The sequence below is a fragment of the Pristiophorus japonicus genome, chromosome 3, assembly GCF_044704955.1.
Source record: "Pristiophorus japonicus isolate sPriJap1 chromosome 3, sPriJap1.hap1, whole genome shotgun sequence".
Lineage (NCBI taxonomy): Eukaryota > Metazoa > Chordata > Chondrichthyes > Pristiophoridae > Pristiophorus > Pristiophorus japonicus.
Window position 1 is genome coordinate 133631992 of NC_091979.1, and position 27796 is coordinate 133659787.

The 27796-nt window shown below is 41.3% G+C and overlaps 1 protein-coding gene across 1 annotated transcript in view; it reads left to right on the forward strand.

Annotated features, from left to right (window-relative positions):
• Positions 1 to 19388, forward strand: part of zc3h15 (zinc finger CCCH-type containing 15) — a 38938-nt gene extending 19550 nt beyond the window's left edge. The window contains 8 exon segments of the mRNA XM_070875829.1: positions 849 to 872; positions 875 to 1000; positions 6416 to 6501; positions 7529 to 7708; positions 9784 to 9930; positions 10026 to 10124; positions 10202 to 10355; positions 18477 to 19388. Of these exon segments, the coding sequence (XP_070731930.1) occupies positions 849 to 872; positions 875 to 1000; positions 6416 to 6501; positions 7529 to 7708; positions 9784 to 9930; positions 10026 to 10124; positions 10202 to 10355; positions 18477 to 18652 (992 nt within the window). The 3' untranslated portion in view covers positions 18653 to 19388.
• The last annotated feature ends 8408 nt before the right edge of the window (positions 19389 to 27796 follow it).

Genomic DNA, 27796 nt, shown 5'->3' on the forward strand with positions numbered 1-27796 from the left:
CTCCCTCCTCCCCCTCTCTCCTCCTCCCTCCCCTCTCTCTCCCCTCCCTCCCCCTCTCTCTCCTCTCTCTCTCTCCCTCCCTCCCTCCCTCCCTCCCTCCCTCCCTCCCTCCCCCTCTCTCTCTCTCTCCCCCTCTCCCTCTCCCTCTCTCTCTCTCTCTCTCCCTCTCTCTCTCTCTCCCTCCCTCTCTCTCCCCCCTCCCGCTTAGCGGCACGAACAGCTGCAGAATTCTCCCTGGCTGAAGCACTTTCACACAGGTAGGAAGATGGTTTATTTTAATCTTTTCTTGGCTTATAAATGTTTATTCAGGTTGGATTTATTTGTAGAAGTATAAATAAGGATTATTGTCGAATTTAATGAGTTCCCTTCCCCCACCTCGTTCTGGACGCCTAATTTGTAACCTGCGCCTGATTTTTTTAATGTGTAGAACAGGTTTTTTCAGTTCTACAAAAATCTTCACTGGCTCCATTCTACTTTAGTTTGGAGTACATTTTCACTGTGGAAACTTTCAAATCAGGCGTCAGTGGCCGGACCCACCCCCTTTTGAAGAAAAAATTCTGTTCTAAACTAGAACTGTTCTACCTGACTAGAACTGCAGAAAAAAAAATATGGAGAATTGCGATTTCTAAAATAGTCCGTTCTCCACCAGTTGCTCCTAAAAATCAGGCGCGAATCATGTGGAAACTTGGGCCCCTTGTGTTTGGTCTCAAATCCCCAGTGATGTTGCTGATGCGGTCATACCAATATTTATATTACGGGCAGAGAAAAAAGTCATTTTTTTATAAAAGTCCAAGTGAGGGTGGCAGTTATGATCGCAAATTGTGACTTGTGTTTGCTTTTCCTTCTAGGAGCAGATCCCAAATCTGTGGTCTGTGCTTTTTCAAACAAGGTCAATGTACCAAAGGTGACAAATGCAAGTTTTCACATGACCTGACCCTGGAAAGAAAGAGTGAAAAGCGCAGTATTTATGTAGATGCCAGAGATGAAGAGCTTGAAAAGGGTATGTTGACAAAGCACAGATCTTATTTAAATTTATTATCATATGTTTCATTTAAACTTGCCTCAATTCATTCCCTTATGCACCTTGTTTAAAATAAAATGCTAGTGAGATAGTTGTATGCCTGGTTGTAATTTATTTAAACATAATTCAGGAATTAATTTATGGGACAAACATTATGCTGAGTAATTTGTATCTATTTATTACACCTTCATGTAGAGTTCTCATTTACCCTCTGAGCATGCTTACTGTTCTCGTGTTTCTGTGTAAGGCTTCTTTGCCATACTGTAAATGTATTTAACTGTTATAAAGATATATGCCAACTTTTATATACAAAGTCACAAATGACATCCTTTGTGACTGTGGCAATGGTAAACTATCCCTCCTCGCTCTTCTCGACCTGTCTGCAGACTTTGGCACAGTTGACCACTCTATCCTTCTTCAATGCCCCTCCACCGTCATCCAGCTGCGTGGGACTGCACTCACCTGGTTCATTCTTTTCTATCTAATCATAGCCAGAAAATCACCTACAATGGTTTCTCTTCCCACTCCCGCATCATTATCTTTGATGTCCCCCAAGGATCTATCCTTGGTCCCCTCCTATTTCTCATCTATATGCTGCCCCTTGGCGACATCATCCAAAAACACGGCATCAGTTTCCACATGTATGCTGATGACACCCAGCTCTACCTCACCACCACTTCTCTCGGCCTGTCTATGATCTCTAAATTGTCAGACTGCTTGTCTGCAATCTAGTACTGGATGAGCAGAAATTTTCTCCAATTAAATATTAGGAAGACCGAAGCCATTGTCTTTGGTCCCCACCACAAACTCCATTCCCTAGCCACTGACTTCACCCCTCTCCCTAGCATCTGTATGAGGCTGAACCACTAAAACGGCCTGTTTCCACCTCCTGTAATGTCACGCATCTCCATTCCTGCCTCAGCTAATCTTCTGCTGAAATCTTCATCCATGCCTTTACCTCTAGACTTGACTACTCCGATGCACTCCTGGCTGGCCTCCTACATTCTACCCTACGTAAACTTGAGGTCATCTAAAACTCACCTGCCTGTGTCCTAACTCTCACCAAGTATCACTCACCCATCACCCCATGCTCGCTGACCTACATTGGCTCCTGGTTAAGCAAAGCCTGGATTTCAAAATTCTCATCCTTTTTTTACAATCCGTCCATGGCCTCGCCCCTCCCTATCTCTAATCTCCTTCAGCTTCACAACCCAACCCCCCCCCCGAGATATCTGCACTAAAATTCTGCTCTTTTGAGCATCCCAGATTATAATCTCACAACCATCAGTGGCCGTGCCTTCAGCTGCCTCAGCCCTAAGCTCTGGAACTCTCCCGAAAACCCTCTACTTCTCGTTCCTCCTTTAAGATGCTCCTTAAAACCTACCTGTTTGACCAAGCTTTTGGCCATCTGCCGTAATTTCTTCGTCTGTGGCTCGGTGTCAAATTTTGTCTTATAACACATCTGTGAAGCGTCTTGGGATGTTTTACTACATTAAAGATGCTATATAAATACAAGTTGCTGTAGACTTTCAGTTCAGCAACAAACCGACTTATCTCCATGTCTGAATGTATCAAGTAATAATAAAAAAAACTTGTCCTCTAGCTTTTTTCTCAACTATAGAAAATGGGTTCAGTAGGATAACTCTTGTGTCTCTACAATCCTACAGCTACTCAGTGTACACTTACTCGTCTGTGCCTGCATGCCCATTGACCAAATAGCATCAAGAATTGTTGGGGCTAATATCCATATGTAATAATACTATGGTTTTAGTTGTACAAAGTAATGAAAAATCTTTCCTGCTTTGCTTTTTCCATTGACAAAAGAGCATAAATTGGTCTGCTGTATTAAGTTGATCTGTATTAAGCAATTTTTACAAATGAGTTGACCGTGCAACACACAAATATGAAGACAAAGAATTAGGTTTAGGGCATTTCCCACAGCCAGCTATGTCATTTGTTGCTCATGTCCTCCATCTTCAATTTTACACATTACATGCACTTAGGCACCAAATGGACGTAGCACTTTTTTTATTATACTTTCCTTCTAGAATAATTTCTCTTTCTTTTTTTTCCCAGTGCACCCCTCCACCAATATATTTCACGCACAATTCATTAAATACAATTCATGGTATGAAGCACTTGAAAATTCCAGCAGAATATGTAACAGATGTTGAAACCAAATGAGGAAGACTTTTCATGTGGAAGTGAAGCCTTCCCACTCTAATGACTGCATAATGTGAATTCAAAAAGTTCAAATAAAAGGCAGACTTGCATTTTAGGAACACAAAATTTGTAAAAGCACAGCCCTCATCACAGCTGAAGTTAAGGAGTGCAATATATTTGCCCTTCCTAGTTTTTCTCTAGCCGCACGTCTCTAATGACTATTCAATTTTAAATATTGTGGGAAATGTGTTCGCCTGAGCCTGCTGTATTTTAGCGTTCAGTGTGCTTCAGGTCTTTGAACATGAATGGGGATTGGATTGACAATGGCTAACGGAATTCCCATATTATCTTTCTGAAATGCAATGTATGTTCTGGTAAAGATGATAGCAGTGCAGTCTACTGTGGATTTTAAGGTCGCATTTCACTCTCAAATTCAAATTATCCATTAAATTTAAATAAAACAGCCGATGAAGTGCTTTTTGCTCAGATTGAATTAAGATCATTTGAAAGAAACAAACTTTGAATTAAGAGTGAACTGTAATTGAATTATTAAATAAAATCTACTGAACTCTGTTCTATAGATGAAGCTTCACCAAACCAACAGCAGCTTATTAGCAAGTTGAGGATAAGACACGGCTTATGTTTATTAGAAATAAGTAAATACCATTTTATGGTAGGGTTAGGATTTGGAATGGGGTATAGGGCTACCTTTATCCAGCACTATCTTGTGAAATATGGTGTATTGTGCATTACCAGCTGGCAAGGACAGTTTCTTCTATCGTAAGAAATAAAGGCTATCCCAAGCAAGAAGTTGGCACTGTTAGGAGAGTTTCAAGCATATTGTGTTAGAGTATTTTTCAAGATTCCTTTTGTTGTTTGGTGGCAATCCTCATTCTTTTTTTTAAAAAAAAGTTATCCTCTGCATATCTCTATACCTTGATTTAATACTAACTGGAATCTTAAATTGAAATTATGAATTATGTGTTTCATGTACAGTGAATTGTTTTGAAGTGCAGTTACTGTTACTATGTAGGCAAATGTAGTGGACATTTTGTGCACTGCAAGATGCCATAAACAACAGTGAAATGCATGACCAGTTTAATCTATCTTGTGCTGTTGATTGAGGGAGAAATGTTGGCTGGCATGTCATGATTAGCATGTGCACTAGGTTCTGTAAATAACTTTCCTTTTGTTCTTTTTCATCACCTCTCCCCAAACTTTAAGAATATAATTAAAAGAAGCAACATTTTGTACAGAAAATCTCCAAACACTAATATTCCTGTACAGCAATAAAGCAATTTACACACACAGCTTATGTAATTTGCAGCACCAGGAATAGTGCTTTCTTCTAGCAATTCCTCATAATTAACAACATAATTAGAAAGACCTTTGATAATATACTGTAATGCACTAATATATTAATATTTTAAATCTTATTTAGCAAGTTGTATTGTATTGTCCACATTCATCATCATAGGCGGTCCCTCGAACGAGGATGACTTGCTTCCACAAGTTCACAGGTGTTTCAATGAAGGACCCAATGTTCCAGTCCTGAACTCCAATTGAGGGGGTGGAAGATGACTGTTGCACACCAGCCACCACACGGGCTTGACAGAGCTAGGCCTTTATCTAGTGGCAAGGGTTAACCAGGACGACTGGAGACCCTGCTCTGTTGCACGGACCTATTGCGTGTGGGCTGGCTCTGGGCCCTCGGCTCTTCTGGGCCCCGTACCCTCATTTGCCGCACCTCCGCCACAATCTTTCGCTGCTTCTCCGACACAAACATTCACCGCATCTCCGCCACGATCTCTTGCCGCTCCTCTGCCAAACATTTGCTTCGCCTCCTCCACCACAATCTCTCGCCTCTCCTCCGCCACAAACATTCACTGCATCTACGCCACAAACTCTCGCCACTCATCTGCCCCGACCTTCCCACTCCTCTATACCTGAGCCCCGCCGATGTTCCTGCCCACACTCCAAAACGAGAACAGCTCCGCAGGTCAGGCTATAAAAGAGCTGGAGCGGCGGGCCTGGGACATCGTGGCCCCTCCAACCTGCGAGATATAATGCACTCCAGTATTAAATAACAACAACTTGCATTTATATATAGCGCCTTTAACATAGTAAAATGTCCCAAGGCGTGTCACAGGATTGAGACCGAGCCACATAAGGAGATTTTAGAACTTGGTCAAAGAGAGGTTTTAATAAGAGTCTTAAAGAAGGAAAGAGAGGTAGAAAGGCAGAGAGGTTTAGGGAGGGAATTCCAGAGCTTTCACATTATGTGTATATGGCTATAAGTGTTCTGTTGTATTAGACTGTAAAATTAATTTCCATCAATAACTCTCAAATCGTATGGTACATAATGCTACTTATTAAATCAGAATTCAATTGTGGAAACTACATTTTGGTGTCCAAGATATACACGAACAATAGAACAAAAATGACAATGATTCAAGGTTCTATGAACTGTACAAACTTTGGAGCACGTTCAAAGGTAGTAATGTCATGGGAATTAAGTTATATTTGAACTCTCAAGCTTTGCTCTGTTATGACAGCATCTAATCCCCTTGATGTGTTACTGTGTTAAAACACACTTCAGGTTACATGTTTTCCTATAAAACTATTCAAACAGCTTGTGTTAATGTTTGTATGTAAATTATATATGTACATATACTATCAATTTATTATATACTATATATCAGCTACAGAAAGCAATTAAAGGTTCTTGATTTATAGACTCAAATATTTCAACAACCGAAAGCGCTCAAGGTTAATGGTATTGAGTACTCTTATTTAGAATAAAGGTACTCATTTTGGATAAAATTTTGAATGTGATACCTTCTGTGACTCCATTAATGCTAAGGGAGATAATAGACAAGAATTCTTCACATTCCCCTTGTAAATTTTTTTTCTTCATTATGCAGCACCTTTCAGCAGCAGCAGGCTATGACTTTGGGTATTTTTGTCTCCGCGATGACTTGCTGTTGTGTAGTTCTTGACCCTTACTGTATAGAATTGCTGAGAAAGTATTTTGATATTTTCCTTTTTCTGCATTTTACTGAAATCAAGTTTTGTACAGTGCTCTGTCACCATTTAAGTGCAATTTGTACTTAACATGAGCTACTTAAATTTCAATGCTAAGATTTTGACTGCAACAATTGAATTTTTTAAATAAGCCCTTTAGAAGCTTTTGCTAATATTTGATCTCATAAATTTTCTTTCTCATCTTAGACACAATGGATAATTGGGATGTGAAAAAACTGGAAGAAGTAGTGGCAAAAAAACATGGTGATGCAGAACAGAAGAAAACTGTAATAGTAAGTACACTTGAACACTGTTGAGCTTGTTAAACTTCATGTTGAAAATTGGAACATTTTGTTCCACTTCAATGGCAAATAAGTATATCCTGGCTCAGAGTGGGCAGCTGTTCTGCTTCCAAGCCTCCACTCAAAGTCGCCACAGTTTTGTTTTCTCCCTCTACAGAAACTCCCTGCAGAAGAGGCTGAGATATTTATTGTATGTTTGCTTTGTGAAAATTGGATGTGATGCTTCGATCAGTGAGTTGCTGAACCACACAGACTAGGAAAGTCATGGGTTCAATCTCGGGTCATTGCTATGTTGGCTGATCTTAGTCAGACACTCGAACACTCCTTTGCTTTCTGTTTCCTTTCGCGTGTTTGATCAAGTATCTGTCAAGAATTGTAGTAGTACATGTATGTTACATTTGTCCTCAGCATTCCTGATTGGGGAAAGGAAAATTGGTATAAGTTTCTGCTCCTGATTGCTGTCCAGTGACTCCTTCTGGAAATGTGTATGTATACACATCTGGGGACAGGTTGAGGCATAAGTTCAGCTGTGGCACCCCAAGGTCTCTCTGGCTGCAAACATTTGCTACCAAGTCTCGTATAAATAGTTACTTTTTGCAAGGTATTGGAGGATAATCAGTGGCAATCATACTCCCAACAAGGAATCAATCCTTTGGAGAGGAAAAAAAGAAAACTGATTTCATTTATTAAGGGTTGCAAACACTTATCTAAAGAGTAATGGTAAACATCTCCACTAAACATGAATAATTTGATTTTATTTGTCTCAATCTTTGTCTCTTCCACTACCTCTACAAGTTGAGTCAGTTTCATTCCAGCGGAGGCAGAGCTTATCCATACTAAATGAGCAATAATCACATTTTAAATGGCTACAGATTATGTGCAACTTAAAATTAATTGGAAACTGTCATCTACTTTGATATAGCAAGTTTTTTTTTAAAGGTTAGTGTGATAGTCTACAATGAGTTAAATTGTAAAGAAAGGTGTGGTAGAGCCTACATGTGCCTTGTTCCCTTGTTAGGTATGCAGACATTTCCTTGAAGCCATAGAGAATAACAAATACGGCTGGTTCTGGGTCTGTCCTGGAGGAGGAGACGTTTGTATGTACCGTCATGCCTTGCCACCAGGTTTTGTATTGAAGAAAAACCTGAAGAAAGAAATAAAAGAAGAAATTTCATTAGAAGACCTAATAGAAAAGGAGGTAAAGATAAAACATTTTCTGTTACTTGATCTCACCATTAGATTTTTAGGCTTGTGGAAAAATTGGACTGAGGACCACTTATTTGTGTGCAGGTTGATGCATAAGAAATACCTTTTAACTTTTGGATGTTTCCTATGGATTTTAATCTGTGGAGGGACCTCAGTCAAAATGGTAATTTTTATTCTGTACTTATGGTTGCTTTTTTAAATACTCATATTTTGGTAAAAACAAGAATTTTGGAGCCAAGGCTCAATAGTGTTATACAAATTGGGTCTGGTATATATTATATTATATCACAGATTCAGAAATATGACAACCTAATTACTCCTGTTGTGGATTATTTGAAATAACTCACTTCCTTGAACTATGATGTCTTGGCTTATTACATCATTGAAGCTCTGGCTAATCCTGAAAAAGAGAGGATGAAGCATGATGACACCACAATCTCAATCTGGTTGCAGAGTCTGGCAAGTTTTTGTGGGACATTGGACCTTATCATATGACATCTTGTTTTCACAGATCTAGATCTTTGTGCAGTCTTCCCCATTCTGTATGAGAAGCATTGTATATGGCCCAGCTAGAAGTAGGGATTTTAATTCAACTTCCTCCTAGTGAATGTATTTCTAATACTTTATTTAGTTTATTGAAATTTTAAAGTACTTGCTATGCGTTGTCAGAGGCCTATTGTTGCATTCCCTAAGACATCAGTTTGCTGCAGAAGTTCCTCAGGCCAGTGTTCTTGGTCCAACCATCTTCACCTGGTTCATCAATAATCTTCTGTCAATCATAAAGTCGGAAATAGGGCTGTTTGATGATTCCAGTGTTCAGCTTCTCTCACAACTCTTTCAATAATGAAACAGCGATCTGGCCTACAGCAAAACACTGGCAAATGGCTGATGATGTTCACACCTCGTAAATACCAGGTAATGGCCATCTCGTTTAATTAAAAAGTCCAAAGACTCTCCGAACCATCAATGGTGCCACCATTGTTGAGTGTTCCACCATCAAGATCTCGGGGGTTGCCATTGACCAACCATATCAACAGATAGGACACAGGCTGGGTACTTTGCTACAAGTGGCTCACCTTCTGGCCTCTCAGAGCCTCCCATTTACAAGGCTCAAGTTAGAAGTGTGATCGCACTCTCCTGCGTTGGTGCAGCCAGAATAACACAAGCCCAACACCATCCAAGACAAAGTGTGTTTGACACCGCTGCCAACAGACTTGCTATGCAACACCCTCTGCTACTGGTGCATTATTGCTCCATATGTACTATCTACAGAATGCACTGTAGCAACGCTCCAAGGTTACTTTGATAGCACCTCCCTTCCCTGAGGCCTGTACTGTTGTAAACAAGAACAGCAACATCATGGGAACACCATCCCCTCCAGTCGCAAAGCATTCTGACTTGGACATGTATTGCCTTTTGTGCATTGCCACTGGATCAAAATTCTGGAATTCTCTATTGAAGACTATCCTAGGAGCACCATCAGCACACGGGCTGGAGCAGCCTACCACCACCTTCTCAAGGCAATTAGGAATGGGCAATAAATATGGCCTTGCCAGTGTTGTCAATAACCCATGAACAAAAAACACTTTTGATCTTTTCTTTTAAAGATTCTATTAAGATTTCAATTTGTGGTAGGACACTTAAATATATAAGATGTAGGAAGATGATCCTGTTATTGAATCAAACTGAATAGGTTGTTCTTGGCTTAATCAAACTCATCATTGTAAATTAAAATACTAAAAGAAAATACAAATCCTACGATTTATGTACAGTTTAAGCTTTGTGAACTTATTGTTCAAAGCTGTATTTGTAATGTGCATTCTAACCACATGGTGACACTAGATATTAAAAAAATCTACTGGGTGAATGTGCTGAACTGCAATAAGTGACTGTTACAACTCCATAGAATAGCTTCAATATACGTTGGAGTTTTGTACAGTTTAATGGTTTGAATTATCTTGAATCCTTAACTGCATGTCTAGTCCAGGGCATTTATTATTCAAAGAATTAAAATAACTTTTAAATAGGCAAATGTAAATTATTGTAATTTTATCTCTAAATTTTAAGAGAGCAGCCTTGGGACCAGAAGTAACCAGAATTACCCTAGAAACCTTCTTGGAATGGAAGAAAAGGAAGCGGGATGAGAAAATTGAAAAAGCTCTGCAAGACTTAGAAAAGAGGAAAGCAGATTTCAATGCTGGCAAAGCTTTTGGTGTATGTAGATTTGCTCATTTTACCACTTACTGAAACAGTGCTTTTTTATACTTTCAAAAATGCTTGAGATCATGAATTGATTTTTTCATGACTAGGTGAGTGGTCGTGAAGTCTTTGAATTCAGACCTGATTTGATTGGTGCTGACGACGAAGAAGCAGATGACACACAGTACCCTCTTGAACAAGATGAAGAGGTAACTCTAGCTGCACAGAATGGCTACTGCTGCTGCTTTCCTATCATTGAGTTTTTGACTGACTCTCTCCATTCTAGGTTGAAGAAACAAGGGAGATCAGCGACATTGACATTTCCCGGTTTGTGCCGAGAGAGATAGATAATATTGGCATTACTGTTTCTACTGGATTGGACCGGTTGGGAGCAACACATTCTGCACCTTTACCCAAAGAAATGCCCAGTGATGCAGATGGTGAGTGGAGTTCAATACATACTAGGTGGCTTACTTAGAGGACATGCAACGGGAGTATTGTGAAATTTCCTGTAGTCCAGTAGCAGAATCATAGACCAACGAAAAACTGGGTTTATAATTTCAGAGCTGGCTTCAGTAGTGTACATTCGAGTCAGTTTACAATAATTGGTACTTGCATTTAGATACAGTTCCCACCACTTAAAATGTCCACATTTAAAAATGGTAGTCGCTTATATCAGCCAAAAAGTGATAACCATTTTACAATTGTGTTGCCGATTATAGCGTATTAAGTGTTCAATTTATTTCAGACAGAAACAGCTGTGCTTACTCACTAATTACATTTCATTCTACTTGGTGTTTCTGAAATTCAGATAGTAAACATCAGAAGTTGAATTGCTGTGTTTCTTTCAAGGCACATTGGTTTTGCCTTTTGCCATTTGCCTACATTCAAATGATTAGGTTTTGCCATATATATTATACGTCCCTTTAAAGTTGTATAGTCCACTGTTATTAATAGTTTTGTCTGGGTTCGGGCTGATTAAATTACAAGTAAGTATGCATAAAAAAATAAAGTTTATGGGGCTGAAATTGCCCCCCTCAAGAGGCGGTAATGGAGCAGATAGGCCTCGCCAACAGGCAGCAGACAGATGGGCCAACCTGTCCTAGATTGCGGCGGGAACGGGTTTCCCCGCCGCCCATACTGCCGCCTATGGGCACATGCTGACCCCCTTTCTGTCCCATGAAGGAAATTGTCACGTGGGAGCGGTGCCACTGACCGGCTTCCCCTGCGGGAAGCTGTATGTGGCTAGGCAGCGCGTACTCGCTTAAAGGGAAGGGCGCGCTGCTGCCACCTCCATTTCATTTTAATTGTCTGCTGACTCCAAGGTCGGCCCGATAGTGATGGCCACAGGTTTGGCCAGCCCGCCAACAGGCAGCCCGGCACCCCCTCTTGGGTACTGGGCCAGTGGCCCGGCTGAAACCCTCCCTGGTGGCCCAAATTAAATGCAGAGCTCACAGCGGCCCTTCCCTTTAACTGAAGATTAGGGTCGTTGTGACACGTCAGCGTTGCATACAAACATAGAAAATAGGTGCAGGAGTAGGCTATTTGAGCCTGCACCATTCAATATGATCATGGCTGATCATGCAACTTCACTACCCCATTCCTGCTTTCTCTCCATACCCCCTGATCCTTTTAGCTGGAAGGGTCACATCTAACTTCCTTTTGAATATATCTAATGAACTGGCCTCAACAAATTCCTGTGATAGAGAATGCCACAGGTTCACAATTCTCTGACTGAAGAAGTTTCTCCTCATCTCGGCCCTAAATGGCTTATCCCTTATCCTTAGACTGTGGCCCCTGGTTCTCGACTTCCCCAGCATCGGGAACATTCTTCCTGCATCTAACCTGTCCAATCCCAACAATGTTATTTGCTTCTATGAGATCCCCTCTCATTCATCTAAATTCCAGTGAATATAAGCCTAGTCAATCCAGTCTTTCTTCATATGTCAGTCCTGCCATCCCAGGAATCAGTCTGGTGATCCTTCGCTGCACTCCCTCAATAGCAAGACTGTCCTTCCTCAGATTAGGAGACTACACAATATTCAAGGTGTGGTTTCACCAAGGCCCTGTACAACTGCAGCAAGACCTCCCTGCTCATATACTTAAATCCTCTCGCAATGAAGGCCAATGTGCCATTTGCCACCTTCACCGCCTGCTGTACCTGCATGCCAACTTTCAATGACTGATGTACCATGACACCCAGATCTTGTTGCACCTCCCCTTTTCCTAATCTGTCACCATTCAGATAATCTGCCTTCCTGTTTTTGCCACCAAAGTGGATAACCTCACATTTATCTATTATACTGCATCTGACATGCATTTGCCCACTCACTTAACTTGTCCAAGTCACCCTGCAGCCTCTTAGCATCCTCCTCAAAGCTCACACTGCCACCCAGCTTAGTGTCATCTGCAAACTTGGAGATATTACATTCAATTCCTTCATCTAAATCATTAATGTATATTGTAAATAGTTGGGGTCCCAGCACTGAGCCTTGCGGTACTCCAATAGTCACTGCCTGCCATTCTGAAAAGGACCCGTTTATTCCCATTCTTTGATCCCTCTCTGCCATATAGTTCTCTATCCATGTTAATACATAATCTCCAATACCATGTGCTTTGATTTTGCACACCAATCTCTTGTGTGGGACCTTGTCAAAAGCCTTTTGAAAGTCCAAATACACCACATCCACTGGTTCTCCCTTGTCCATTCTTCTAGTTACATCCTCAAAAATTTCTGGAAGATTTGTCGAGCATTATTTCCATTTCATAAATCCATGCTGACTTGGACCAATCATGTCACTGCTTTCCAAGTGCGCTGCCATTACATCTTTAATAATTGATTCCAACATTTTCCCCACTACTGATGTCAGGCTAACCGATCTATAATTCCCTGTTTTCTCTCTCTCTCTTTAAAAAGTGAGGTTACATTAGCTACCCTCCAATCCATAGGAACTGATCCAGAGTCAGTAGAATGTTGAAAAATGACCACCAATGCATCCACTATTTCTAGGGCCACTTCCTTATGTACTCTGGGATGCAGACTATCAGGCCCTGGAGATTTATCGGCCTTCAATCCCATCAATTTCCCGAACACAATTTCCTGACTAATAAGGATTTCCTTCAGGTCGTCCTCCTCACTAGACCCTTGGTCCCCTATTATTTTAGGGAGCCTCATTATATTCGCGTCTTCCTTCGTGAAGTCAGAACCAAAGTATTTGTTCACTTGGTCTGCCATTTCCTTGTTCCCCATTATGAATTCACCTGATTCTGACTGCAAGGGACCTACATTAGTCTGCACTAATCTTTTTCTCTTCACATATCGATGGAAGCTTTTGCAGTCAGTTTTTATGTTCCCTGCAAGCTTACTCTCGTACTCTCTTTCCCCCTCCTAATTAAACCCTTAGTCTTCCTCTGCTGAATTCTAAATTTCTCCCAGTCCTCAAGTTTGCTGCTTTTTCTGACCAATTTATATGCCTCTTCCTTGGATTTAACACTAACCCTAATTTTCCTTGTTAGCCACGGTTGAGCCACCTACCCTTTTTATTTTTACGCCAGACAGGGATGTACAATTGTTGTAGTTCATCCATGTGATCTTTAAATGTCTGCCATTGCCTATCCACCATCAGCCCTTTCAGTATCATTCGCCAGTCTGTCCTAGCCAATTCGCGTCTCATACCATCGAAGTTTCCTTTCTTTAAGTTCAGGACCCTCATCTCTGAATTAATTGTGTCGTTCTCCATCTTAATGAAGAATTCTACCATATTATGGTCACTCTTCCCCAAGGGGCCTCGCATGAACAGATTGCTAATTAATTCTCTCTCATTTACATAAGACCCACTCTAGGATGGCCTGCTCTCTAGTTGGTTCCTCGACATATTGGTCCAGAAAACCATCCCTTATACACTCCAGGAAATCCTCCTCCACAGTACTGCTACCAGTTTGGTTAGCCCAATCAATATGTAGATTAAAGTCACCCATGATAACTGCTGTACCCTTATTGCACGAGTCCCTAATTTCCTGTTTGATGCCATCCCCAACCTCCCTACTACTGTTTGGTCTGCACACAATTCCCACTAACGTTTTCTGCCCTTTGGTGTTTCGCAGATCTACCCATACAGATTCTACATCATCCAAGCTAATGTCCTTCCTTACTATTGCGTTAATCTCCTCTTTAACCTGCAGTGCTACCCACACCTCCTTTTCCTTCCTGTCTATCCTTCCTGAATAATGAATACCCCTGAATGTTGAGTTCCCAGCCTTGGTTACCCTGGAGCCGTGTCTCCGTAATCCCAATTACATCATATCCGTTAACACCTATCTTCGTAGTTAATTCATCCACCTTATTACCAATGCTCCTCGCATTGAGACTCGGAGCCTTCAGGCTTGTTTTTTTTAACACTTTGTCCTTTTAGAATTATGTTGTAATGTGGCCCTTTTTGATTTTTGCCCTTGATTTCTCTGCCCTCCACTCTTGTTTTTCTCCTTCCTACCTTTTGCTTCTGCTCCCTTTTTACTTCTCTCTGCCTCCCTGCGTAGATTCCCATTCCCCTGCCATATTAGTTTAAACCCTCCCCAACAACACGAGCAAACATCAGTTCCGGTCCTGTCCAAGTGCAGACCGTACGGTTTGTACTGGTCCCACCTCCCCCAGAACCGGTTCCAATGTCCCAGCAATTTTAATCCCTCCCCCTTGCACCATTCCTCAAGCCACGTATTCATCTGAACTATCCTGCTATTCCTACTCTGACTAGCACGTGGCACTGGTAGCAATCCTGAGATTACTATCTTTGAGGTCCTACTTTTTAATTTAATTCCTAGCTCCCTAAATTCAGCTTGTAGGACTTCATCCTGTTTTTTTACCTATATCGTTGGTACCTATATGCACCACGAAAGCTGGCTGTTCACCCTCCCCCTCCAGAATGCCCTGCAACAGCTCCGAGACATCCTTGACCCTTGCACCAGGGGGGCAACATACCATCCTGGAGTCTCGTTTGCGGCAGCAGAAACGTCTGTCTTCCCCTTACCAATAGAATCCCCTGTCACACTTTTGCCTGCCCTCCTGTGCAGCAGAGCCATCCATGGTGCCATGAACTTGGCTGCTGCTGCCTTGCCCTGATGAGCCATCTCCCCCAACAGTACCCAATACAGTATATCTGTTTTGGAGGGAGATGACCACACGGGACCTCTGCACTACCTTCCTTCCCCTGCTCTTCCTGCTGGTCACCCATTCCCTATCTGCCTGTATAACCTTTACCTGCGGTGTGACCAACTCACAACATACTATTCACGACATCCTCAGCATCGTGGATGCTCTAGAGTGAATCCATGTGCAGCTCCAGTGCCACAATGTGGTCTGTCAGGAGCTGTAGCTGGACACACTTCCTGCACACCTAGTAGTCAGGGACACTGGAAATGTCCCTGATTTCCCACATAGCACAGGAGGAGCATGACACGGGTCTGGGCTCTCCTACCATGACTTAACCCTTAGATTAACTTAATTTGGCAACCCTGCCAAAGGTTTCCTACTGATAAGAAAAGAAAAAGATAAAATACTCATCAATCCACCAGCCAATCACTTACCTGCTTGGCTGTGATGTCACACTTCGATTTCTTTTTACTTCTTTGTTTACCTTCTGCCCTTGCACCAGCTGTCTCCTCCGACTGCCCAAACTCTCGGGCCTTTTATAGGCCTCTCAATCTCCCGCTCCTCCGACTGCCCGAACTCCCGGGTCTTGTATAGGCCTCTCGATCTCCCTATCTGATGTTGATGACTTGTAGCATCAGCCGCCCCGCTCCAACGGCATTTCCGCACCTCAACACCGCCCGACGGTAAATAGAAAATAAAAGGGTGAATATTGGTCCAATCTCCAACAGATTGGTCCAATAGATTGGGGTGGAGAAAAACCTAACTAATCGGTGAGTGTGTCTACTTTTTGGTCGGGGGCAATTTTGGCCCCTATTTGTCTTTTTTAAAATTAAATTGTGATAAAACGTATTTAAAACCTGAAAAGCTGATGAAGATGGTGCCGATAGCACGGTCCCATACTGTGTTGCCTGCCACCTCCAGGATCTCAGTTGTCAGGTTACACACAGCCATTGTGTTCACACGAAGGAGCCTGTAATAAGCAGTTGGAACTGTAACACCTTTAACATAGAAAACATGCAAAGGGGTGGGGGGAGAAAGGAAGAAGAGAAAGATAAAAAAAATTGGGCTATAAGGCATAGAGGGAGCAAAAAGAGGTAACTGAAAATGGGTTTAAAGAAGTTTTTAAAGGTAGAGAGAGCATTGTAGCGGGTGAAAGGAGTTCCAGAGAGTGGCCAAAAAGGCTAAAGGTAATGCCTCTACTGGTGAGGAAGGGAAGACAGGTTGCAGAAAATGATGGCCTCACAGGAGTGATGGGTGCAGGAGGGGATCCGCAACTCGTAGGGGTGTTCTGCAATTGAATAAGGCAAGGCCATGGACAAATTTAAAGACTGGGTTAAAGGATTTTAAATTTGTGTGGCAAGGGTTGTTGAGTCAATGTAATTCAGTGAGGTTGGGAGTAATAGGCGAGCGGGACAGAACACAGGCTGCAGAGATTTGGATTAGTTGGAGTTTATGATGAGTGCAAGATAAGAGGCCAGCCAGGAGAAATTTTGAGATAAGTCTGGAGGTCAAGGTGTGAAGAAGAATTTCAGCAGCAATAGGCTGAGGTCGATGCAGCAATGGGCAATGTTGAGGTGGAATTAAGCCAGCTTGGTGATGAATCGGATGTAGATGTGAAGCTCAGCTGTCACTCTTCCGAATGTTCAGTTGAAGTAAATGTTATCTTCCTGCATTGATGTCTGACAAGCAATCTAACAGCACGGATGTTATAAGGAAGAAATAAATAAATGGTGGAGAGGTCGAGCTTAGCTGCAGCTAGAGCGTGCAGCAGAGCTGGTCTCCAGTCGTCTTGGTTAACAAGACTCTGTCAAGCCCGTGTGGTGGCTGGCATGCAACGGCCACCACACGTTAAAAAAAATCCATGCACGGGCATCTTCCACCCTTCAACATGTAGTTCGGGACCTGGAATGTCAGGTCCCTCATTGAAACACCTGTGAACTCCACCCTTTTTGGTGTGGAAGCACGTCGTCCTCGATTCGAGGGACTGCCTAAGAAGAGAAGCTGTCATCAGCATATGTTGGGAAGCTGGTCCTTTGCCAGTAGATGAGAGTCACCAAGGAACAGTGTGTAGATGAGGAAGGGAAGAGAGCCAAGGATTCATCCTTGGACTTCAAAGATGATTGTGCAGGCGCAGGGAGAGAAGCCATTGCTGTAGATATAGATGTGCTAACTGCATTCAGACAAGATGAAGTGGAATATGCAAAGGCAGTGCCATGGAGTAGAGAGCGAGGAGCTGCCACAGTCCATCGTAACAAACACTGCAGAGAGTTCAGTATAGTCGTCATTTATTTTGGTCTTGGTCACCGATGCATGGAATTGAACTAAAATAGCAGCAGTATAAAAATGGCTGAAAGCGCACTTAGCATTGCCTTAACAAAGAACTTTGCCTGCTGATCTCAAAAGTATTCTGGGCTGCATCACTGAATTTTCCACTTGCCATATCAGCACTTCTGGTATTTTCTAAACTCAGCTAACTTAAGTTTTATGGTTTTACAGTTTAATGAATGTGTCTTAATTTAAAAGACTGGTAACATAAACTACTGAATAAATTATGTGGTCCTCTAATGAAAAAGGCTGCCAAATTACAGGCTGAATTGTGGGCGGTTTTGTTATACCAACTTGAAATTGGGGTGCCTGCTGAAACTCTCTTCAGTTTTCCCCTGAGTCGGCTTTAAGGGTTCCTGCAATCTCCATTTATTGGATTATGTAGCCAAGTTCCAAATATGCAAGGACAGTATTTTAACACACTGCTACACAAACCTCCTTTCCCTACCCGCAGTTTGTCACCTGAAACAGTTAGTACCTTATTGCATATCATAGCTGTCTGTAATTCTCAATATAATTGCAGCGGTGTTCGTGTTTAAATAGGAATAGGAAGAAAATGAATGCTGGGTTCTGTATTCTTTTTGAAACAATTGCTGGATTGGATTGAATTAACTTAATATTATTTTTAACAGATTTTTTTCTGTTTTGGCAGCAATGCCTTTATTGAACATGCAAATAATTTTGTTTTATTAACAACAATCAACACTGGAAATGGCTGGAATCACATTAGACATGGTGCATTTCTGCAAATCATAAATGGCTATTAAATTTAATTAGCATTAATAGAGAATAAAGAAGAAATAGAATTTCACTGTAAATGTCCAGTTGCTTGGCTATATCGAAGTATGATACAGCACTGGTGTACATAGTTTTTTTTTTTAAGATGTTTTGGCCTGGTTAACTCATTTTCTAAATGTTTGGATAATTATTATATTGTCTATCTTCATGGAGGTGATCAGAAGTCTGTCTTAGTTTTGACCTTCCAATTCTGATTTCTTGATTTTATTGCATATCCAAATATTCAACAAACTCATCTTTTGACCAAAGATATGCTTGTAGATTATATAATAAATTGTTTCCTTTATTACAGAAAATAAATTAGATGAGGCCTCAGGAGGAGTTGATGATGAAAGTGAAGGTGGTAAGCTGGATGGAGAATTAGAGGATGGTCATATTGATGGTGTCCCTGTAGATGAAAATCTCTTTACTGGAGAAGATCTTGATGAGCTAGAAGAAGAGTTAGAGGACTTGGATCTGGAACATTAAGGAACCTGGAAAGCAAAGCATGTTTAATACAAACTTGGAGATGCAAATTCAAAAGACTTCATATTAAATAAACATCTGACTGATTTCTTTAATGTTTGATCCCATAGACCTCTCCTGTGCTGCTTTTGAAATATGCAGAAATATGGTATACATTGACCCTTGCCATGGTCATCTTGTTGCCCTGTAAACCACCAATAGTTGAGATCTATCTTTCAACATTGTCTAAAATGTATGAGTAAACAAGTATTCACTAGCATTGCTGACTATAAAAGTGAAATTCAATATTAAAACACTTATTTACTCTGCTGAGCTGCAAACATCTTAAATGGCTCGAGTGTAAATGTTCCTTTTTGAAGAACAATATCGATGTCTCCTTCAAGAAATGATACTTGAACCTATTATTTTGGGCAAGACAGCTGTAGAACCATCAGAACATAGGATATAAAACTGCATACTTAAAGGAGAGTGAAGCTAAGTTAACCATTTCGATTAAATTATTCTAAAGATCATTTCTATATGGAATACAATGTTGATCTGGGGTATTGTAATGCCAATGCCACATTAAGCAGTGCATCAAGCACCACTGCTGAACCCCTAGTTTATAAATTCATCGAGATGAAGAATATGAATTGGCAGTGTTATGTATTGAACTGCTTGAAATGAATGATGCAAATGTCCAATATTTTAAATTTTCCTTATTCATGTCTGTGCAGGTTGTAAATAAAGTCTATTTGAAAAAAAATATTGACTTGCTTTGTATAAATCATTAGCTTTGCTTTATAATGCCTTTTTTACAAAAGGGTATAAAAGCTTATTTTGAACTCTAAATTTAAAATGGTTGCATTCCTCGATTTATTGAATGCATTATTGTGGTTTAAACATGGTTGGCAGTATGTCAGGTATGGAGCTTCTGGCAATTGTCAACACAATGCATCTTTTATTGTCAAACTCAGCAACAAAATATAGTTCATTGGTTCTTTGAACCTTTTTGGTTTAGAATCATAGAATGGTTACAGCACAGAAGGAGGCCATTCGGCCCATCGAGCCCATGCCGGCTTTCTACAAGAGCGCTTCAGCTCGTCCCACTTTCCCGGCCTTTCCCTGTAGCCCTGCAAATTTTTTTCCTTCAGGTACTTATCCAATTTCCTTTTGAAAGCCACAATTGAATCTGTCTCCACCATCCTTTCAGGCAGTGCATTCCAGATCCTAACTGCTCGCTGTGAAAAAAAAGTTTTTAGTTCATGTTGCCTTTCGTTCTTCTGCCAATCAACTTAAATTTGTGTCCTCTGGGTCTCAACCCTTCTGCCAATGGGAACAGTTTCTATCTACTGTCTATACCCCACATGGTTATGAACACCTCTATCAAATCTCTCAAACTTCTCTGCTCTAAGGAGAACAACCCCAGCTTCTTAAGTCTATCCACATAACTGCAGTCCTTCATCCCTGGAACAATTCTTGTAAATCTTTTCTGCAGCCTCTCTAAGGCCTTCACGTCTTTCATCAAGTGCAGTGCCCAGAATTGGACACACTACTACAGTTGAGGCAGAACCAGTGTTTTATAAAAGTGGTTCATAACTTCCTTGCTTTTGTACTCTCTGCCTAATTTATAAAGCCAAAGATCCTGTATGATTTTTCAAGCACTTTCTCAATCTGCACACATACCCCCATGCCTATTCATTCACCACCTTTAGAATTGTACCCTTTAGTTTATATTGCCTCTCGTTCTTCCTATCAAAATGTATCACTTCACACTTCTGCGTGAAATTTCATCTGCCACGTGTCCGCCCATTCCACCAGCCTGACTATGTCCTCTTGAAATATATCTCAATCCTCCATACTGTTCACTATACTTCCAAGTTTTGTGTTGCATGCAAATTTTGAAATTGTGCCCGGTACACCCAAGTCCAAGTTATTAATATATATCAGGAAAAGCAGTGGTCCTAGTACCAATCCCTGAGGAACACCACTGTATACCTTCCTCCAGTCTGAAAAACAACCGTTCACCACCACTTTCCTGTCACTTAGCCAATTTTGTATCCATGCTGACACACACTCTTATTCCATGGGCTTCAACTTTGCTGGCAAGCCTATTATATGGCAAGCACTTTCTAAGATGCCTTTTGGAAGCCCATGTATACCACATCAACCACATCAAAAAACTCCAAGTTAGTTAGCATTATTTGCCTTTGACAAATCTGTATTGGCTTTCCTTAATTAATCCACACTTGTCCAAGTGATAATTTTATCCTGGATTATTGTTTCAAAGACTTCCCCACTACCGAGGTTATACTAACTGGTCTGTAGTTGCTGGGTTTATCCTTGCACCCTTTTTTGAACAAAGGTGTAATATTTGAAATTTTCCTGTCCTTTGGCACCACCCCCATATCTTAAGGATGATTGGAAGATTATGGCAGTACCTCTGCAATTTCCACCTTTACTTCTCTCAACATCCTAGGATGCATCCCATCCGGTCCTGGTGATTTATCTACTTTAAGTACAGCCACCCTTTCTCGGACCTCTATCGACTTTTATCTCATCCAGTATCTCAACTACCTCCTTTCATTGACTTTTGTTGGTATAGACAGATGCAAAGTACTCATTTAATACCTCAGACATGTCCTCTGCCTCCATGCATAGGTCTCCTTTTTGGTCATTAATCAGCCACACCCCTCTTACTACCCATTTTATTATTTATATGACTATAGAAGACTTTTGGATTCCCTTTTTATGTTAGCTGCCATTCTGTTCTCGTACTCTGCCTCTTATTTCCCTTTTCACTTCCCCTTTGAACTTTCTATATTCAGTCCGTTTCTCACTTGTATTCTCAACCTGACATCTATCATATGCCCCCTTTTTTTTTGTTCCATCTTACACTATCTCCTCATCCAGGGAGCTCTCGCTTTAGTTACCTTTTCTTTCTGCCTCTTGAGAACGTACCTCGAGTGTACCCAAACTTGTATTAATACTGACTAGAGAATGAGATGCACTCAGGAGACTGCACTATCTGCCTGGTCCCCCTTGTCTGGTGGTAATGCATGCCCTCTCTACCTGCAAACTCTTATGTTGCAGGGTGATCATCTCCTGAAACATGCTATCCACGTAGCTCTCGGCTTCACAATGCACCACAGTGATGTCAGCTGCTACTCAAGATCCAAAACCCAAAGCTCGAACTCTTTCAACTGATGACACTTCCTGCACATGTGGTTGTCCAGGACACAGGAAGCTTCCCGGATTTCCCACATGACACAAGATGTGCATTCCATGGGACTGAGATGCCCTGCCATGCCTTTATTTAATAGACTATTAACGAACAGAAATAAACTAGAGACTTAAAAAAACAATCACCAGCTACTCACAATTTTTTTTTCTTTTCAGCTCTTTCCTTGTGCTGGTGTCACTTACCTCACTCTCTGACGTTCATGCTCCCTCCGGGCTCTCGGACTTACCTTTATCTCTGGCCACTCCTCATTCTCTCCTCTGTCCCCCTCTGCTTCGAATTACCACCCTCTTCAAATTCCCAACTTTAGCGCTCTGTTTAGCAGCATTCCATACCCAGTAACTTTTCATTTTTTTAAAAAAGCTTCATGGCATTCTGAAAAGTAATATTTTAACCTTGGATCTGCATGATATTGTAATTATCATGTACATACATATACATAGACTATTGGCTCTCTTTCATAGAAGCAAGTAGATGAGATTGATGAAGACCTTCAAGCCCAATTATTTTCATTCTTTGAGTAACAATCTTGCCATTTTTGTTGTAGCATTTTTTCTGGAACAAACCTGAAACATTGGGCTAAATATTTGATTGCCCCTGAAAACGGGCACGTGGATCACAATGCGGGATCAACCCACACCTGCTTGCTCCGATGCAGGCAGCATGTAAATTTCACACTGCCTGGTAATTTATATGATTGTAGCATCCAGCCCAGCACTGCTGATTGGCTGCCTGCACTTCTTAAAGGAGAGGTGCAGTTTGACAACAGCAGGTGTTGGAAATCATTCCAGAAGTGAATTTGACCTGGAAAAGAAATATGAATGGCACAACATGCCAGAGGGGTTCCAAGGTTCTCCAACGCAGAACTGGGGGCCTTAGTGGTGGAGGTGGACAGGAGGAGAGAGGTCCTCTAAACAAACACTGAAGACAGGGGGAGCAGATAGCCATGGAGGTCAATATCAGCAGTGTTGTCCCAAGGACCTATAGGCTGTGCCAAAAGAAGTTCAATGACCTCACATGAGTAGTCAAGGTCAGTGAATGCATCTTCAAATGCCATAACTCAACAGCTGCACCACTAGCCTTAGCAATTGTTCAATCCACAACACCCCCATTACTCACCTACCAACAGTCTTTAGCAATCATGACTTGTACCTCACATTCATTTGCACCACCTCACCCTCACACACTTACCACTGTTGCAAGCCTTGCACCCACATCTCACCTTGTGTACACTGCAATTTATTTAACCATGACAACCACATCAACCAAACGCATTGCACCACACTCAGTGACATATTTCCCTCTTGCAAAAGGTGGTGCACAACTAGAGGCAACAGCAACTAAGTGGAGGGGAACAGGCGCACCTGCATATTCTAAACCTGATGGAGGAGACCATGCTTGGCATTATTGGAGTGGATGTGACTGAGGCCGTGGCCAGCGGCTGGACTGAAACCTTTGAAGATACTCATACCTAATCCTTCTCTTCCTATCCCACTTTCACCTCATCCGACATTCTCTTCTGATTGACAAGCTGCACATGGAGTAAGCATGCAGCTCTTGCTTCTCTCCCTGCCTTATACCCCCTCCCACCCCACTTCAATTCTACCCCTGTGCCTTTCTCCTTTCAGCAACCCAAGAATTCCAACTTGGGCAGCAAGTGGTAGAAGAAGACACTGATGAAGAAGAAACACTGTCAATCGATCTCACACTCGCAGCCACCTGCTCAGGGTGGCATAGAGGCGGGATCAGCACCTGGTGCAACAGCAGTCATCAGTGGCCGAAAGCCAGGGCGGGAGAAAGGGTAGCGCAGGTGCCAGCTTCATGTTTGTTCAGCTGTGGGCAGTGCTGAGGCCGAAAATGGCAGTGCTGACATCAAATCAGTGTTGCACACTGATTGACATCAAGATCTGCGTGCTCTGCATACTTCTGGTGCATGCTCCCTGTGCCGACGCAAACTACCTCACCTAATTGCTGTCTGACACAGCCTGCACCAGAAGTGTGTGTGCATGGCGCGGATGCCATTTTCGACGTAAAACAGCACCTGTAGTGCTGAAAAATCAGGCGCTACGGAAACAAATTTCTAAACCATTAACTTGACTTTTTTTCTCAGATGATGACAGACCCTGGCTGTATTTCCAGCATTTTCAGTTTTTAAAATCGGTACAGTATCTAACTGTTCATTAAAAAAAAGTCTTGGTCTGGGTCATTATTCCTTGCAGTTCATTCTAGCTGCTCAAATTCTGTAAATTCTTCTTGACTGTTTTAAACTTGCCCTTTGCAACTACTGCTAGCTTGTCCTATTAATCTGGCACATCTAAAACATTTGTTCTGGATTTATCTTCCCTAGCCTGTTACAACTTCTGTAAGATTCCTTCACTGATATCTCTCCTGGTAACTGAAGAGTTGGAGCTTATCTAGTGACTCCTCATAAGCTCTTCCCTCCAGCAGCAGAAATCAGATTAGTTGCTCTCCTTTGCATTGGCTGTCGGGTCTGATGGCCCCTTTATGCTTGTGAACAATGTAGCTTCAGCATGACTTGAGCAAAGATTCAACTAATACCCGTTGGTGTCTCAACCCTCACCCTTCTTTTGGCAAGTGTATCATACCCTAGGGTGCTATTCATTTAAGCAATTTTCACTGTGTACTCAGGTGAAATTTTAATGTTGGGTGTCGATAAAGGAGATGCATGTTCATGTTTCATGAATATAACACATTGAGCACCCCACTGTAATAGTTTCCGATCAACTACAACATGATTAGAGACAGTTACTTTATTTTAAATGTGGAGCATGATAGAATGTCTGCATATACATCCTATTGTATAACACTTCCTTCAACTGTCACATTTATGCTGTCATACATTGTTGATTAGCTCAAAGTAATACAAAATCAGCATTTGCATTAGATGCAAATTAAATCACCTTCTACATTGTCCCAGCACCTCCATACCAGAAGACTTGGACTGATTTCCACAGCAGTCTGATTGAAGGTGGTCATTAAGAATAGTTCAGTCTTAATTTCAAAAGAAACTTGTGCATTCTCCTACACTAATCATGCTATCACCTCTGAATGAGATTATCAATTAGGAGGTGTAAGCATCGGCTTTATGTTTTGGACATTGCTTTTTCATTTCAGAAGAGCTGACATGACTGGGACAGGCCCAGGCATGTTCCACAGGAATACATATCAGCTGGGCAGAGATTGTCTGGGATGGCTGAAAGCAGATGGAGGATCCATTTGTCATGTAATAGGAACCCAACAGTGAGAGATCAGGTAAACTGGTCAGTGCTCAAGCCACCGAAATTACTAAAAGCCCCGGAGCGCAGGAACCTCAGGACAAAGGAAGCTATTTGACCACCCAGACTTGTTGGAGCCTTTATCCCCAGGAAGAATCCAGTAACAAAGGCATAGGCTAAAGATGTGTTTCATTGCTCTTTAGTTGGACTGCCTCAGACAAAGGACTGGTTTTTGATGTGAGAATTCAGTAAGCATTTTTCAGGTATAAGAGAGGCAGTTTGCTTCCATCTCTCTCTCTCTCCTCTTCTACGCTTGCTTGCTTCGTTCAACGGATTCAAGGGCCCAGCACTCCATCTGGGACAGAGAAAAGAAACCATCATCTATGAGCAAAGAGAGCCTCGCTGTTTCGACTGGGAAGTTGACCTTGAGACTGGGACTTGAATACCACAGATTGGTACAGAATCAGAAGATACGCCTCATCGGGAGAGGCAGCGAGTAAGCCAGAGGGGTAACTGGTGAGCATTATCCCAGCCCACACATTCTTTAGACCACCGCATAGTGTGAAGGGGTGTCGTGTGTCCCAACCAAGCCTTAGAGGTTTAGTGGGGAGGTTCTGTGCGGATCATAGGCATACGCACAGTCTGTTGGGCAGATTCGGTGGTGCCCTATTGAGCCAAGCAGGGTTGTTTTAGTCGTGAGTACTTTGCGATAGGGGCCTGTTCAGACAGGCCAGTGTTGTGTGTTGTACTGTGTTTGTTTTATGCCACCAGGTTGTGTTTTACTGGAAGCAGGTGTATGCTTTAACTTGAATAAAAGCATTGTGATGGTTGAAACCGAAAGATCTGGCTATAACTGAGTATTCTGTTCACTAATATAATTCCCGGGGTCTAGAACTGTTGTAAGGGGGTGATTTGAAACCACCAAGGGATAAACCACTTCCAGGGGTAGTTTTGTGCCTTGGACATTAGTGGTCTGCTCATTAGCAACCAGATTAGGGAACCCTTGAAGACTGGTGTATTTAAATTCATTTTGTTGTACATAGTGTATTTGTTTGAAATTACAATATACTGTACTATCTTGACATTGTTTAAAGTAGCAATATGCTGTACCCCCAAGTGCATTTATTTTTTTTCTCTAGGGTCTGTGGTTAATTATTTAAAAGTAATTGACCATTACTTGGCAGAATGTAACTATACAGCATCAGATTAAATACTTTCTTAAACTGATAATTGAGTCATTACCATCTATTAAAACAGCTCTTCTTTCACTATTGTGATGATATCAGACTTTCTGTGTGACTCCTACTGAAATTTAGAGCTAACACTTAACAATGAATCTAAATATAATTAAATGCTTGATTGCAGGGAGAATTGAACAATTTCCTGTTTGAATGTGTTTGCAAATTGATTTGAATTCCATTCCCTAAGACATGTGCTTGGGTACCTCAAGAGGCCATCTGAAAACAACCCAATGAAAGCCAAAGCACTTCCATGTTGGGATATATTAATTTATGCAGCAGTCTGAACTGAGCAATTCTATTTTGAATTTAAGTAACTATTATTTAGGATGGAAACTATTTGCAATATATTGTCATCTGGAACTGAAATACATTTGAATACTTGGGAAGAAATATAAATTTGCTACAGTTTAGTACATAAATAGATGGGCAAAGCCAGCAGTGCTATGTTATTATTAGGACTGTTATGACACAGATGCTACCACAACCACTGGGTTGCCTTCATTGGGTAAGAAAGAGACATGCATAATGTGAAACCTAGCTGAAACCACATGAGATATTTTTACAGATAAGTGTTTTATCTGGGTGTTACTGCTTGGAACTCCTAAGTCTGACCTCAGGCAACATTCCTCTGTGCTGACTTTTAGAACTAGAATCTTACCATATCTTTCATCTACATATCTGAGACCAGTGTTGTGTAAAAAAGACATGTACTTATCTCTATGACTTTACTCCTATATATGTTGACTTTGTGATTTGACAGTATTTGATTGTGTTTGTACTGCTGGTGGGATATTCTCATAAAATACCAAACTGCTTTCATTGAATAATTTTTGATTTTGTGATTTAATCATTTTTTTCAGGCATAAATTGAAGTTTTTAATTACTTAAGCTCTGGATAAATACTCTAAACAGTAAATACATTTTACAGAGATGAGGCAGTACCTGGGTCAAAACCATTACAATGAAATTCACTTTCTTTAAAAAAGAAATGTAAACATTGTGACCAAAAATCTACCATGAGATAACCAAAACTAGCATCATACATCAAGTAAAAACAGAATTGGAGTTTGGCTCTAGTGCCCTGCACTGATTAATAAGCTACTAACTCTCCTTGTCCAGGCTCAAATGTAAAGATTAGGCACTTACGTGGATATTGGAGGCCAACACATGGGATGCAATGCAAGATCAATGTATTGAAGGGCGAATGAGAGAAAATTAGCAAGAAAATTGTTAGCTAGTTTTTAAAATGAGCTTGATATTAAATCTTGGAATGGAGTAAAAGTTCAAACTGTATAGGAGTATTTCTGTTTACTGCTTGCTTCTATTTTTTTGCTTTGTTTAATCTTCAGCACTGCCTGTATAAACTACACATCTTGCAGTTTAACATAGTGCATATTTTTAGGTTCTGTTTGTCATTTGGATTAACAAAGTTGTGATTTATGACTTCATT